We start from the raw sequence: 15906 nt of genomic DNA, 5'->3' as shown, positions 1-15906 counted from the left end.
GCCTAACTCTCATTCAGACCATGTTCTATCATACGCAGTCTATTATTTGGTTCTTGTTGATCATTATTAAAGAAAGCAGCAGTGTAAGTAACAGCAAATAGCAGTCTCTTGTCATTGTTTCGTTAGTGAGAAGATTCCTCTCTCTCTCTCTCTCTCTCTCTCTTTTTTTTTTTTTTTTTTTTTTTTTTTTTTTTTTTTTTTTTTTTTTTTTTTTTTTTAATTGTAAGCGGCGGTAGTGCGCACAAAAGCAAGCCATGCCGCGAGCGGCAACAGGCTGTAAACACTCACTATTAGAATGCGACAAACAATGCATGACACAGTACAGTAATGCATTTTCAGCTTAGAGTGACGCAAACACCTATAACAAAGAAGACAGCACTTATCAGATCAAAGCAAAATAAGCAATCGATTCAAACCAGACGAAGCACGTGAAAGAGGAAGGGTACCCGTATAAATACGGGCAGAGCGCCTGACGCATAGCAATGATTGCCTGGTAAAGCTTAACTGCTAAGCTTACGACTCGAACCAAACTACTGTAGCTGTATCGTCATTCATTTGACCTAAATTGTGTCTCATATTACTATAAACCACCTTTGTTTCGATTTGGAGGTGTGGCCTAAAACTTTTCTCTCCCCTTGAATTTCGAGTCTCAAATTTCAGGTGCGGCTTAGATTCGGGAATTTTTTTTTCCTCTATTTCGAGTCTCATTTTTCAGGTGCAGCTTAGATTCGAGTGCAGTTTAGATTCGAGTAAATACGGTAAAGTAGGTGACAGGATAGAACACCAAACCATTTCATCTGCCAGCAGAGTACTATCCAAAGGTGGAAGAAATTATAGTATGTCAGAGAAGGAAGCTTTAAGTATTGTGTGGTGCCTTAAAAATTTCAAATATTTTCTGCTTGGTCATAAAACTATCATTTTTTCAGGCCATAAATTTTGAACCTTCTCGACGAATTGCAAATTGAACCATGGTCAATCAATATTCATTCAACAATATGATATAGAAATCCGGCACATCAATGAATTTTAAAAATGTAGAGGCATGTGAATTCTAGAGCTGCTGGAAGTGAGTCATCTGGAAGGAAGTAAGGAAGTAGTAGAGGTATGATATAACACAGGATACTGTAACCATGACATACACATAAGTAGGTGTAATTACTAAAGTGATGGTACCATTGAGAAGGTACCGCTTACTGAAAGGGAAATGGAGATAGGTATATACCGGGACACTATCACTATAAAAATTTATATTTGTATCTAAGAGTAGTCTTCAGTTGGAATGTTGTGTACTGGATGGTATTTCCAGAGTTTGGATACCATTGTGGTCCTATGAGTTTTGTTCCAAAGTTACCAGGTAAATGGTTTTGTAGTTCTGCTGTACATGTGTAATAAATGAACAATAAAGATGTAACAGTCTGAGCTATGTGAAATATTACTGATCACAAGAGCATTTAATACATCAATATGATGCAAGGAGTAACAAAAGGTTGCTGGCTTTAATTGATCAGTAACTCCTCAAGTTAACAGTAGCAATGCAGAGCAGCCAGATCAGCAGAATAGAATGTGCTGTTGTGTTTGCCTTATGGCCTTTATGGAGAAAATGGCAGTAAGAGTACTACCATAAACTTGCAGAAATTTTTTGCACGTTCTTGTTGAATAATTATTAATATTTTTATAAAGAAATATTTACACTCTGGAATGACGATTGCTTAAACACTATGGTGGGGTTGGTATATAATTTTATATTGGTGGTTAGTATAACCTGGAATGGAGTATAATCAGTCCATATTTATCTGTCTTACTTGTGAGAAATGAAAAGCAAGTAAGGGGTCAGAATGACTTTTGTAATTTTGGAATTACCACTGAGCGATAAAAGGACGCATATACAAAGTCCGCGGAATTAGTAATGAAAATGGAAGAGCAACACTTCGAAATACTACCCATTAAAAATCAAATAAATAGGATTAATTGGAAAATAGTTTGCTGACTGCTATATAAAACTGACAAGGTTAATCAACTGATAGTATGATTGCTTTAAAGAGGAGCTCTGTATCAAGATGTACGCAAGCATGAGCTCAATGAATTATAAAAGTAAAACTTGCCCAGAATGATGGGGGTATTACTAGCACTAATCGTAGTATTCATCCTAAAGAACTGAAGTGGTATATAGCTATGGTTAGATAATATATACCACGACTTGGTGGCTTCTGTTTTGCTTTTGAAGTTTAATGACAAGAATATGTATTAGAGATAAGCTGGGGTGGAAAAGACAGATGTGGTGAATGGTTACCAATATTGTTTAGTTAGTTATATTTTCTAATGATGATGACACCATTCCTCTGAGGTGGGGGATATGGAGTGTAATGTATCGCTTTGTGAAAGTGATAGGGTACTCTATGCCTATGTTACCAACAAACTGTCTTCGTCAGCTGCAGATAGAAATTTCATTAGGTAGTTAATAAACATGAATATGCATATAGTGTAGGAATTCCATTGTGTGTCCATGCAATCGGGAGGCTGGACATTGCGTTTCTACAAGACCCCAGTAATTGGTTCTCACTTTATGAAACATGCTGGGTCAGCAGTTGTCCCATGGAGGTGTGACCCTTCTCAGAGACATGCTATCCACCAGAGAATTCTGAGGGTCATGATAAGGAATGGTGATGTCAAAACTGATGTATTAAGGCATTGAATGTCAAGGTTTTAACAACAGAAAAGCATTATGAAAAGGGTTTCTGGCTGTAATATTTGAATCAATATATGAATTTTTGTGATGAAGTAATCTCTCTCATTTCAAAGTGTCGAGAAATAGGGACTTGTGAGTTTTCAGCATACAGATTTCTGCCTGTAGAGATGAAGTTAACTGACAAAAGTAAGTACAGCACATAAACAACAAGCTGAAAGTGGATCTCAAAGTTGATGGTTCTATTGTCCCTGTACCTCCACAGCTTAAACGCCTAACTAAATTGCAATTTAGCTGGTCTTGTAAACTGACATATGGCTGGGAGAGCAGTGTGCTGACCACATGCCCCTCCATGCCGCAACCAGTGACGTCTGTGGGTGCTGGATGACACAACGGCCGGTCAGTACCATTGGGCCTTCATGGCCTGTTCAGGCGTAATTTAGTTTTATAATTAAGGAACCACCTCATTTCCTTTCCGCATCCTTCCCCAATATCTTTTACCCTGTCTCTAATGACTTCATTGTAAAAGAGGCTTTAAACCCTACTCTTCCTTTCTTTTCTATTAGTCTCTCTTCAAATTTCCCATCTAATATAAAAGTCTTCAGGGTGAATTTCTTTGATGAAGATAAACACATCACACTGGTTCACTGAAAATGAAAAGAAAAAAGGAACCACACCTGAATAGCGACCCTGCAAGATAGAAATAAATTTAATGTCCTTAGTATATGTATAAGAAAAAATTATGTACTTGATATCAACAACTTTTTTGTTAAAAGAAAATGCACAGTATCATAATGATTATAAATTTAACATGGAATTTCTGAAATGAAACTGAATAGATTATGAATATTTTCAATGAATTTAACACAATTAACTACCATGCCAAACAAGAAGCATGCATACGAACTCTACTTAGAAAAGAAACAGAAGGTCGGTTAGTCTCATTTTGTCAATACAATGTAAAAGAATATTATTGAGGCCAACGGTTAGGAAGCAACGTTTTCCACACAAGAAAAACTTCACTGATGAAACAAAAAAATATTATAATGTTACCTCAGTAGTAATTAGACTGGATATGTATATGTATGCTACCGTAAAACTGGGTATGTTTAACGAATATTCCATCAAATGATCCAATGGCAAATAAATATACTACACTACACTTCTCTGTCTAGGAAACAGATATACCTATATTTTAATACAAAGAAAGGCCAGTTCTTGACTTGCCAGTCCACAGACCTTTTATTTATAGCTAGATACAGTAAAGTACTCCGCTAATGAATCTGAATGGACTTAAGAAAGGGGTCTATGACAAACTTAAGAAAGTGGTCTATGACAAACATAACACAGATGTTTATTACCTGCAAACGTAATACAATACAGCTTGTAACAAGCATAGGGAAACAAAAAATACAAACCACTATTTTGGCGAGGATTCTGAATGTCGGAGAGGGCATGCCATGCAGTCACCAGAACTGGCTCCTTGCCCTTGGTCAGTGTGTAGTTTCCCCATAAACGTACAGTGCCATCATCTGAACCAACAAGCAGCAAAGAAACATCATGGCCATTTACAAAATCCAAAGATGTGATGCGAGACTGCTTTGAAGCACGATTATAGCAGTAGCTTTGTTTGACTCCAGTCACCCAGTCCCAAATTCTGAAATATATTTACACATGATAGAGTGGAATCATAAACTAGAATGTTTTCTAATCCTTAATTTATAGCTTTTTGAAGTAGTCTTACAAACTGCGAAGAGACATAGCAAGTTGGAATGACTCCATGTGTCATTAACTTTGACTCCATATAATAACTAGTATTTTTTTCTTTGCTTGCTTCTCAGTTTTCATTCACTTTCTAGGTAGTATGCAAGTATTAGGCAATCAAATAATTCAAAACATTAACTAAGCTTTTCCCCACTACAATTCATTATTCAAGGTAATATTTTCAATGTGCCATTTCTAATGCTACATTTAGTTTAACTGGAATATTCATTAATTAGAAGATATGAACTAACTGGAAATAATACCACAGTCTGTCAAGGAAAAAATTTAACAAGTTAATCCACACATTTAGATAATATACACCACTAGAAATGCTTACATTACAACTTACAATAACATATTCAAATTTTCATAATATTATTAATTACCTTATAACAACAAAAGCTTGCCTAATTACAACCTCTTTTTATATGTGTGTTCTGCCACCACTTGGTTAGTTGATTTTTTATCTATCCAATTAAATTATTTGGTTATAATAGAAGGAAACATTCCATGAAGGAAAAATATACCTAAAAACAAAGATGATGTGACTTACCAAATGAAAGTGCTTGCAGGTCGACAGACACACAAACAAACACAAACATACACACAAAATTCAAGCTTTCGCAACAAACTGTTGCCTCATCAGGAAAGAGGGAAGGAGAGGGAAAGACGAAAGGATGTGGGTTTTAAGGGAGAGGGTAAGGAGTCATTCCAGTCCCGGGAGCGGAAAGACTTACCTTATGGGGAAAAAAGGATGGGTATACACTCGCACACACACACACACACATATCCATCCACACATATACAGACACAAGCAGACATATTTAAAGACAAAGACAAAGAGTTTCTAACTCTTTGTCTTTAAATATGTCTGCTTGTGTCTGTATATGTGTGGATGGATATGTGTGTGTGTGTGTGTGTGCGCGCGAGTGTATACCCGTCCTTTTTTCCCCATAAGGTAAGTCTTTCCGCTCCCGGGACTGGAATGACTCCTTACCCTCTCCCTTAAAACCCACATCCTTTCGTCTTTCTCTCTCCTTCCCTCTTTCCAGATGAGGCAACAGTTTGTTGCGAAAGCTTGAATTTTGTGTGTATGTTTGTGTTCGTTTGTGTGTCTGTCGACCTGCAAGCACTTTCATTTGGTAAGTCACATCATCTTTGTTTTTAGGTACAATTAAATTATTTAATTAACATATGAGATAATTAATTATGAAATTCCAGACTATTACAATTTTCCATTGCTGATTGTGCCTTTATTCTTACTAGATTCCAAACTTTGACATTACACATTTGTTGCCATAATTTTTATGATCAAGATGACTTACTTCACTAACTATAACACTACTTAAGATTTTGCATATTTTATCATAACGTAAAATACTTTCCAGAATGGCAACCATACTCTTATGTAGGGTATTCCCAATGTGGATGCATAAAGTGATTTCATAAACTTTTCTAAGTTCCTACACCAGCACATTTTTCACAAATCAAATTACTATCAATACTTATAGTTCATTCTGAGTAGCAAAATCTACCTTAGCCATTTTTCAAATGATTATGTAGTTTCCGAAACAACAGTCTGGTCATATGCCTGACTTTAAATAGTTGGGCTCCACCCAAAATCCTCAGTCTGCTACCGGAAATTACACAGATATGGACTATGTACCTTAAAGCCCCTTGAATACCAGCAACCATACAAAATATATAACAACACCCAAGATTTCTCAAACTCAATTTGTATATGACATTTCTTTTTAAGGAAATAACAAAGCAATGAGGGCTATTAAATAATGAGATGTTCCATCATTTTACACAATAGTACAACAGGAACATAATAGTGACAAAAATATTATTGAATTAGCAAATATAAAGGTGAAAAAAGATGCTTTGGAACCTCATATAACAAAAAAACATTCCACACACTATTATTTGTGGGACTAAAATGAGCTACTATGCAGGGGGTAACCCTGACAAATTACACTCCAAGGGAGAGAAAAATAATAATAATAATAAAAATAATAATAATAATAAAAATAATAATAATAAAAAATTCCACACCACGAAGGAATTATCCGTATGCGACAAAAATCAATAGGTATGATGTACACATACAGACAAACAAATGATTACAATTTCAGAAAAAATTGATTTATTCAACAGAAATAGCAAGTTAATAACACATTAGTCTACCTCTGGCCCTCTTGAAAGCAATTATTCAGCTTAGCACTGGTTGATAGAATTGCTGGATGTCCTCCTGAGGGATGTCGTGTCAAATTCTGTCCTATTGGCGTGTTAAATCATCAAAATTCTGTGCTGGTTCAAGGGCCTGGCCCATAATGCTCTACATGTTCTCAATTCAGAAGAGATCCAGTGATCTTGCTGGCCACGGTAGGATTTGACAAGCACGAAGACAAGCAGTAGAAACTCTCACCGTGTGCATGTGGGCATTACCTTGCTGAAATGTAAGCCCAGGATGGCTTGTCATGGAGGGCAACAAATTAGGCATATTATATCTTTGATATAACACTGTGCTGTAAGGTGCCGTGGATGACAACTGAAGACGTCTTGCTGTGAAAAGAAATGGCACCCCTGAAAATCCTTCCGGGTCCTCGGGCCGTATGATGGGCGACTGTCAGGTTGGTATCCCATTGCTGTCTGGAGCATCTCCAGACACATCTTCAGTGTCTATTGGGGCTAGGTTCAAAATGGAACTCACCAATGAAGACAATTATGGTCCAGTCAATGAAATTCCAGTACAAAGGCGTGTACGGAGATGCCCCGAACAATGGTGAGATAGCAACCTGACTGTCATGTCGCACACCATACGGCCTGACAACCGGGAGTGATGGTCTGGGGTGCCAATTATTTTCATAGCAGGACTCCTTTGGTTGTCATCCACAGCACCCCTACAGCACAGCAGTACATCAACAATATTCTGCGCCCCTTTTAGTTGCCCTTCATGCAAGCCATCCTGGGCTTACATTTCGGCAAGATAAGGCCCACCTGCACAAAACTAGAGTTTCTACTGTTTGTCTTTATGCTTACCAAACCCTACCTTGACCAGCAAGGTCGCCAGATCTCTCCCCAACTTAGAATGTTTGGGACGTTTGGCAAGACATCCATCAGGAGGATATCCAACAACTCTATCAATCAGTGCCAAACTGAATAATTGCTTGCAGAAGGGCCAAAGGTGGACAAATGTGTGCTCAATTTGTGAAGATCTTTTTCTTGAATAAATTGTCCAGTTTTTCTGAAATTGTAATCGTTTGTCTGTCTGTACATGAACATTACATCTACCAATTTCCATCCCATTTGGGCAATTACTTGGTGGTATGCCCACTTTTTTAGTCTTGAAGTGTATTAACAATATTTATTAGGCAAGTGGCCTCATTGCATTTCAATGTACAATTAATACATAAAAAAATAATCATAACCCATCATATTATGTAACATTCTATATCTACAGACTTACCCAAATGAGTCTTTTCCTGCAACAGCAATGTGTGTATCATATGGATGAAAAGCAATGACTGAAGGAGCATTAGGATTACGAGCATTGAACACCTGCGATTCAAGTTTGCTGCTTAAAATCCTGCGTTGTTCATCACGTGCTTCAATGCGTAGCAGGTGATTGCGCTGATACCTGACAATCCACAAAATATGGTTTCAAGTTTCAGTGAGCAAAACTACTGCAGAAGCATGTAAGTAATTTTAACTTTCAAGTATATAAAATGAAATAAGAGAAATGTACACATTTTGGTGGTTATTGTGAGATCTATGGAAGAGTCTATAAGAAGTAACAGAAAAATAATGAAATGAAATGATCATATGGCATTTATTGGCCGGGATATCCTCTTCGGGGTTCAGCCACCATATTGCAAGTCTTTTTAGTTGACACCACTTTGGTGACTTGCGTGTCAATGATTATGAAAATAAAGATCAAGGACACACAACACCCAGTCCCCTGCCGGGAATCGAACCCAGGCCCCTTGCGTGATAGGCGGTAACACTACCGCTGCGCTATGGTGGCGGACAGAAAAATAATAATACTGGAGGTTGCAAAGAATTGTAGGTATCATGGACATGGGTGTTTATTATTCACTGTTGTGCTAGCATTAAAATATTGTGAGAAATTTGAGCATCATTGCCAACAGCCCCGCCACAGTGTATAAATCAGTTCCCATCAGATCATCAAAGGTGAGCACTGTTGGGTGTGGTAAGCACTTAGATGTGACACCTTCCAGGTCTGCCATGAACTGGCAAGCTGGGTGCACTCAGCCCCTCAGAGGCCAATTGAGGAGCTACTCAAATGAGAAGTAACACCAATAGTCACAAAAACTGATAATAGCTGGGAGAGAGCACTGTGTTGACAGCACCCCTCCACATCCGCATCCAATGATGCCTTTGAGATGATGCTGATACGGTTATCAGTTAATACTGTTGGGCCTTCCAAAGCCTGTCTGACAGGAGTTTAATTTTATTTGAGCAACCTTATCTCCAAATTAAACAGGGGTTATCATTAGAGTTCCTTTGATAACTACCTATGTCTATAGTGGCATAACGTAATAGGATAGATGAAACCTACTCACCAAGTAGTTGCAGGAGAACACACATATAAAAGAAAAAAAGTTTTACTTATGGAAGCTTTCATATCCAGTGGCTCCTTCTTCTGGCAAAAGTGTTACAGGGGAAGGAAGAGAGTGAAGGTAAAGGAACTGGAGATGTTTAGGAAAATGAGCAGTGTTAGGAAAAGTTACCCAGAATCCTGGGTCGGGGAGACTTACCGGACGGGATGAGAAGGAAAGACTGATTCCAGAATGAGATTTTCACTCTGCAGCGGAGTGTGCGCTGATATGAAACTTCCTGGCAGATTAAAACTGTGTGCCCGACCGAGACTCGAAGTTTCATATCAGCGCACACTCCGCTGCAGAGTGAAAATCTCATTCTGGAAACATCCCCCAGGCTGTGGCTAAGCCATGTCTCCGGAATATCCTTTCTTTCAGGAGTGCTAGTTCTGCAAGGTTCGCAGGAGAGCTTCTGTAAAGTTTGGAAGGTAGGAGACGAGGTACTGGCAGAAGTAAAGCTGTGAGTACCGGGCGTGAATCGTGCTTCGGTAGCTCAGATGGTAGAGCACTTGCCCGCGAAAGGCAAAGGTACCGAGTTCGAGTCTCGGTCGGGCACACAGTTTTAGAAAGACTGATTGTTGGGGACTGCACTAGATGAGATTTGAAAACCTGAGAGCTTAAAAGTGGAAAACAGTGCAATATGCAGGACACTTTTAAGCTCTCAGGTTTTCAAATCTCATCTAGTGCAGTCTCCAACAATCAGTTTTTCCTTCTCATCCCATCCGGTAAGGCTCCCCTGTCCCGACGTGCTGGGTAACTTTACTGAACACTACCCCTTTTCCTAAACCTCTCCATTTCCTTTTCCTTCACCCCTCTTCCTTCCCCTTCAACCCTTCTACTGGAAGAAAGAGTCATTGTCTCTGAAAGCTTGTGTAAGTAAAAAGGAGAAATGAATCAGCTGACTGCGCACAGTTTATTTGTATGTGCAGGTCAAAAAGAACAGCCACGAGAAAAAAGATGGACACAGTGGCCGAACAGCTGCAGACAAGTACTTGCTGTACAGCCCACAGAGTTTAGTGTACGGGCAAAGAAGAACAAGAAAAGTTTATGTAGTATTCTGTGCTCTTTAATGTCTGTGAAGATCGTAAAAAGACTAGTGGACAGTTGAAAGTATTTTCCTAAGGACACTCATGAATTGGACTTGTTTGAGACTAGAAATCCTCGAATTACTCTATTATTGGTTATGATCAAAGCGAGACACATGTAAGCTATTTTGAAGAAGTGTAAATGATTCTAATGTTTAAAGAATGAGTTAGCTTGCCAAAGTTATTTTATATGAACACTGAAAATATATTGTGATTGAACTGAAAAGTATTCTATGAGTACACAAATTATTTCAAGAATAGAAAAGTAGGTAGTAAATTCCTTTAACCAGCAACATATCTTCGGAGAAGAAGCTTTCAGGAGACTGATGTAGCAGATTAACTAGAGAAGAGGATCGGCTACACACAATGGGCAAATTAACTGAATTGAGAGATGTGTGAGTCTTGCACCCCAGCAACACACTGTCTCTCGATGTCGCCCAGAGAACATTAGAATGTGTGCGCTCTGCTGCCACTTGGTGAGTAGAGTTTTTATCTATCCAATTATATTATATTGCCAAATATATTACATTGTCAAAAAATGAATATTTTCATTGTTATGTCTATAGTGAGTAAACTATGATACTAATAACTGTCCATTGCAATGCTGGCCTCCAATTTAATATGATCTCTTCCTCTCTCATTTTTATTTGGACAGTCAATATTAATTTCTAGTTAAATATTATCTCTAACATTGTAATATCCATACCCGACAGAATATATCTAGTATAATTACTGCTTCTATAGAAAAATAACTATAAGCAATGTTAAATAAGCTATCTGCAGTAAAATCAAGGACACCAATGTCAACAATATCTTGGAAATAATGAAAGTAGTACAACTACAAAGGCCACCACTTACATGCATCACAGTACAGCCAAAAATCATACAGATTGCAGAGTGTGTCATAAATGTTAACATACTGCTAGTTTTATCACTTTTACTTTTGCTCTAATCCTTCCCCCAGAGTAAGAGGAATGTGGAATTTCTAGAGCACACATTTAAAAACCCCGATGACCGAGGCAGTCTGCGAAACTTCAAGACAGGCAAAAGTTAAACTCTTCTTGATTACCTACGTGGTCACAGTCATGACATCTAAAAACTCTGCAAGATTTTTGTCAGTCTTCATCTGCCAGACTTGGATGGTTTGGTGTTTCAACAGCACCCAACATTGAAGCCTGCCATTGTGGCGGCTCCTTCTTTTGGCAAGCGCTCTCTCCCAGCCGTCACCAAGGTTTGCACTTTCTGACACCACAACAACCAGCTAAGCCTATGGTGGCCATGACAACTGATGCTGTTACCTTCACCTCCCCTGCTGTTGTGTCCAGGAGCTGCACTTGTGATCCTGCCATGTCTCAGACAATGGTATTGTAACTGGAGGCATTCACTACATTTGCAGCCAGGGACATCATAATCAGTGCTTCAGTCCTTCATACCACCAGCAGTCAAGAGTAAAATACAATGCCAGAGGCTGCCACCAATCAACTGAGGCTAGCATGCACTGATACAGACACTCCAATTGCAAATCTGACAGTACAGACTGGATGGCCAAAATTTTCCACAATGAGAACTGTGCTGTGACTTTGTGGGGAACTCAGTGTATTGTCGCATTCTCTGCACTACCCTGGAGCCACAAACTGGTGTGCTTCCATCTCTACATGCCTATTTTACAGTGGGAAGTGTAATATCAGAGGATACTGATTTCAGCAATACATAGAAACTAATGGACACATCACATTTACATAGCGTGCCACAGAAGCACATATGCCAAGTTTTCAGACGTTCTTCAGATAATATTTCAAGCTGTTTCACTCCACATGGTCCAGTTACATAAATGTGAACACCGCCTACGTTCGACGGCAATGCCAACTCACAGATGGCAGGTGCCAACACTAGAAATGTAGAGTATATAAATCATGTTGGGGATACAAGGAAAACAGTGCAGTTATTGCCATAATGCAGAAATGGAGCAATTTATCTGACATCCAAAAGTGCATGATCACTGGTATTTGAGTCAAGGTTGGAATGATTTCCAAAACAATTAAGTTGGTAAAATATCCGCATGCTGCCAATGTTAAAGAATAGTGTGCATGGCAAAATGGCACAATCCAAAACTGATGTTGACGCAACTATAGATGACAAGGGTCAACAACAGCTGCAGACATGTGCACAGGTGAGTGTTAAGCAACTGACCACTCAGATGAACTAAGGGGCTACCAACAGCGCCTCCTGCATGACCATTCAGTGAACACTGTTGCATATGCCCCCCCCCTCCCCCTCTCCACTCCCACTCCCCAGCAGGTACTTGGTTCAGGCACCCATACTGACTGCTGTCCATCGGTGACTAAAGCTGAAATTTCCACCCCAGCACTGCAACTAGATGTCCACTGAGTGGCTACAGGTGCCCTTTTCAGATGACAGGTGGCCATCAGTGTGGTTGGTGTGAAACACCTGAATGCAAACACCTTGCAACAACAACCTTGCTGAAGGAGGAAGCATTATAGTCTGGGAAATGTTCTCGTGGCGTTCTCTGGGTGATCTCATCATTCTGAAAGGCACAATAGATCAACACAAGTATACAGCTGTCCATGGGGACCATGTCCATCCCCAAACGTGGTTTCTTTTTCCTCGGCATGATGCCATCTACCAGCAGGAGAATTCAATATCTTACACTGTTCGCAGTCCACATGTGTGGTTTGAAGAGTGCTAACAAGGGAACCTCCCCATCGCACCCCCCTCAGATTTAGTTATAAGTTGGCACAGTGGATAGGCCTTGAAAAACTGGACACAGATCAATCGAGAAAACCGGAAGAAGTTGTGTGGAACTATGAAAAAAATTAGTAAAATATACAAACTGAGTAGTCCATGTGCAACATCAAGGAGATTGTAGCATAAGGAGCGCCGTGGTCCCGTGGTTAGCGTGAGTAGCTGCGGAATGAGAGGTCCTTGGTTCATGTCTTGCCTTGACTGAAAATTTTACTTTCTATATTTTCACAAAGTTATGATCTGTCCATTCGTTCATTGATGTCTCTGTTCACTGTAAGAAGTTTAGTGTCTGTGTTTTGCGACCGCACCGCAAAACCGTGCGATTAGTAGACGAAAGTCGTGCCTCTCCAATGGGAACCGAAAACATTTGATCGCAAGGTCATAGGAAAACATCTGATATATTCTATACGACACTGGTGACGGAATGTGCGTCACATGACAGGAATATGTTGTCGACCCACCTAACTTGTACACTTAGCAAATGGGTAAAAAGATTCTTCTATCTTGCCCGATTTAGGTTTTCTTGTGGATGTGATAATCACTCCAAAAAAAGTGATGAAAACATAAGAGTTTGTCACATAAACTGAAAATAAAAATTTAAACTTTTCACTCGAGGGTAGACTTGAACCTAGGACCTCTCGTTTGGTAGCTGCTCTCGCTAACCACGGGACCACGGCGCTCCGTGACACCCATTCTCCTTCATGTTGCCTATCTTCGCATGGACTACTCAGTTTGTATATTTTACTAATTTTTTTCATAGTTCCACACAACTTCTTCCGGTTTTCTCGATTGATCTGTGTTCAGTTTTTCAAGGCCTATTCACTGTGCCAACTTATAACTAAATCTGAGGGGGTGCAATGGGGAGGTTCCCTTGTAAGATGAGTTTACAGTAGTCCCCTGCACAGCAAACTCCCAGGATTTAAAACCAATCAAGAAACTGTGAGACCACCTCCATTGGGCTGTTCATGCCATGGACCCTCAACTGAGAAATCTAGCACAGCTGGGTAGGGCACTAGAGTTGGCGTGGCTCTACATCCCTATTGATATCTTCCAGAGCGTCATTCACTCTCTCCTAGCACACCTGCACTGCAAAACGTGGTTATTCAGGCTTTTGGTAGGCGGCCACATAAATGTAACTGGACTGTGTTTACTGGTATATTTACTTATCTTCATGAGTTATAATTATGTACTACTTTTTTCGCAGATCTTCTGTTCAATAAACAATCATATACTTCCAGCAAAGAGTTGTTTATCACCTTATTTTTACAACTTCAAATTGGAGGCAATTAGATGAGTAAAATCATGTGATAGAAATGTGCAGTATCCCCTGATCAATAAATGTATAAACAGATGATACCATCTAGGATTACAAACAGAAAATATGTGTCTGATACTTGGTTTGTGAGTAACCATGCACAGGAAGTCTTCAGTTCTTCTCAGGATTTGAAATCACTTACAGAATTCACATTTACAATTGACATCTTTAGGATATGGAGACACAGAGGAATGGTATTCTGTCACTTGCTGAAAGCCTCTGTAACTCCCATACTGATTTCATGTGGTTTTTCTCTGTGTTAAATAAAACTTCTACATGTGGGGTCGTGGGCCAAATGACTTCAAAAAAATCTCGATACTCATTAGAACTCACTTACTGTCTCTTCTCAACACCAATGGAAATTATGAATACAAGCTCGTGGTGATGCACATGCATACTTAATACAGTAGTATGTGTTGGAGGATACAGAAGGACTTTAGAAACTGGAAAAATGTCTCTCTCATTCACTAAAAATCTCTCACAGAATATGCTCTTGTATGTCTACCCTCTCACCATCAGAACACTGTTAACTAAGCCACACAGAAAATGCTGCCCTTGTTACTCAATACAACACAGGCCTGAGATGATAGTAAAAATTGCAAGAATTCTTCTCAAAATCAAATTTTACATTAGATTACAACTCAACTAAACAATAAACTCTGATAATATTATACTCTGACACAACACTCTTTTTCAACTCTGTTCTACTGCCCCCCCCCCCCCCCCCCAACTCCAACCCCCCCCTACCCTCCGTGCTCCCGCAATGTAATCCAATCCCCTGTCTCATGTCACATATTTGTCAAAGTTCTTTATGAAGTATAGGCCATGGATGCTCACCTACCCATCTGCTCTGATTCTTCTGTGGATTTGATACACACCATTACACGAAGAGCCATTTTGGAGCCAGCTATTATTTTACCACCTTTCCTCTTGTTATCACTCAGCAGGATACACTGTTCAATATAATATCAAAGAGTACAATCATAAACATTTGCCTCTGGCAGAGGATACTATCCTGACTGTTTCCTTCTGTGAGCCCAAAATTCACCTACAACTTTCTGGTGGATTAAAACTGTATGCTAGACTGGGTCTCAAATGTGGGACCTTTGCTCGTTCTGTGGGCAAGTGCTCAACTGACCGAGATACCTAAGTGCAACTCACAATCCATCTCCACAGTTTTATTTTCCAGCACTATATATATATATCTATAAAAAGAAAGATGATGAGACTTACCCAACAAAAGCGCTGGCAGGTCGATAGACACACAAATAAACACAAACATACACACAAAACTCTAGCTTTCGCAACCAACGGTTGCCTCGTCAGGAAAGAGGGAAGGAGAAGGAAAGACAAAAGGATTGGGTTTTAAGGGAGAGGGTAAGGAGTCATTCCAATCCCGGGAGCGGAAAGACTTACCTTAGGGGGAAAAAAGGACAGGTTTACACTCGCACACACACACATATCCATCCACACATACACAGACACAAGCAGACATTTGTAAAGGCAAAGAGTTTGGGCAGAGATGTCAGTCGGGACGGAAGTATAGAGGCAAAGATGATTTTGAAAGACAGGTGAGGTATGAGCGGCGGCAGATTGAAATTAGCGGAGATTGAGGCCTGGCGGATAGCGAGAAGAGAGGATATGCTGAAGGGCAAGTTCCCATCTCCGGAG

The 15906-nt window shown here is 39.5% G+C and overlaps 1 protein-coding gene across 1 annotated transcript in view; it reads right to left on the bottom strand.

The window, feature by feature from the left end:
• LOC126162875 (regulatory-associated protein of mTOR) overlaps positions 1 to 15906 on the bottom strand; it is a 307137-nt gene that overhangs the window by 36607 nt on the left and 254624 nt on the right. The window contains exons 20-21 of the mRNA XM_049919663.1: positions 7920 to 8090; positions 4102 to 4340 (exon numbers count right to left, since the gene is read on the bottom strand). Coding sequence (XP_049775620.1) covers positions 4102 to 4340; positions 7920 to 8090 — 410 coding nt within the window. The remainder of the gene's footprint in view (positions 1 to 4101; positions 4341 to 7919; positions 8091 to 15906) is intronic.

The sequence above is a fragment of the Schistocerca cancellata genome, chromosome 2 (assembly GCF_023864275.1).
Source record: "Schistocerca cancellata isolate TAMUIC-IGC-003103 chromosome 2, iqSchCanc2.1, whole genome shotgun sequence".
NCBI classification, from domain to species: Eukaryota; Metazoa; Arthropoda; class Insecta; order Orthoptera; family Acrididae; genus Schistocerca; species Schistocerca cancellata.
The sequence above is the reverse complement of the archived record's forward strand: the minus strand, read 5'-3'. Positions and strand labels throughout refer to the sequence as shown.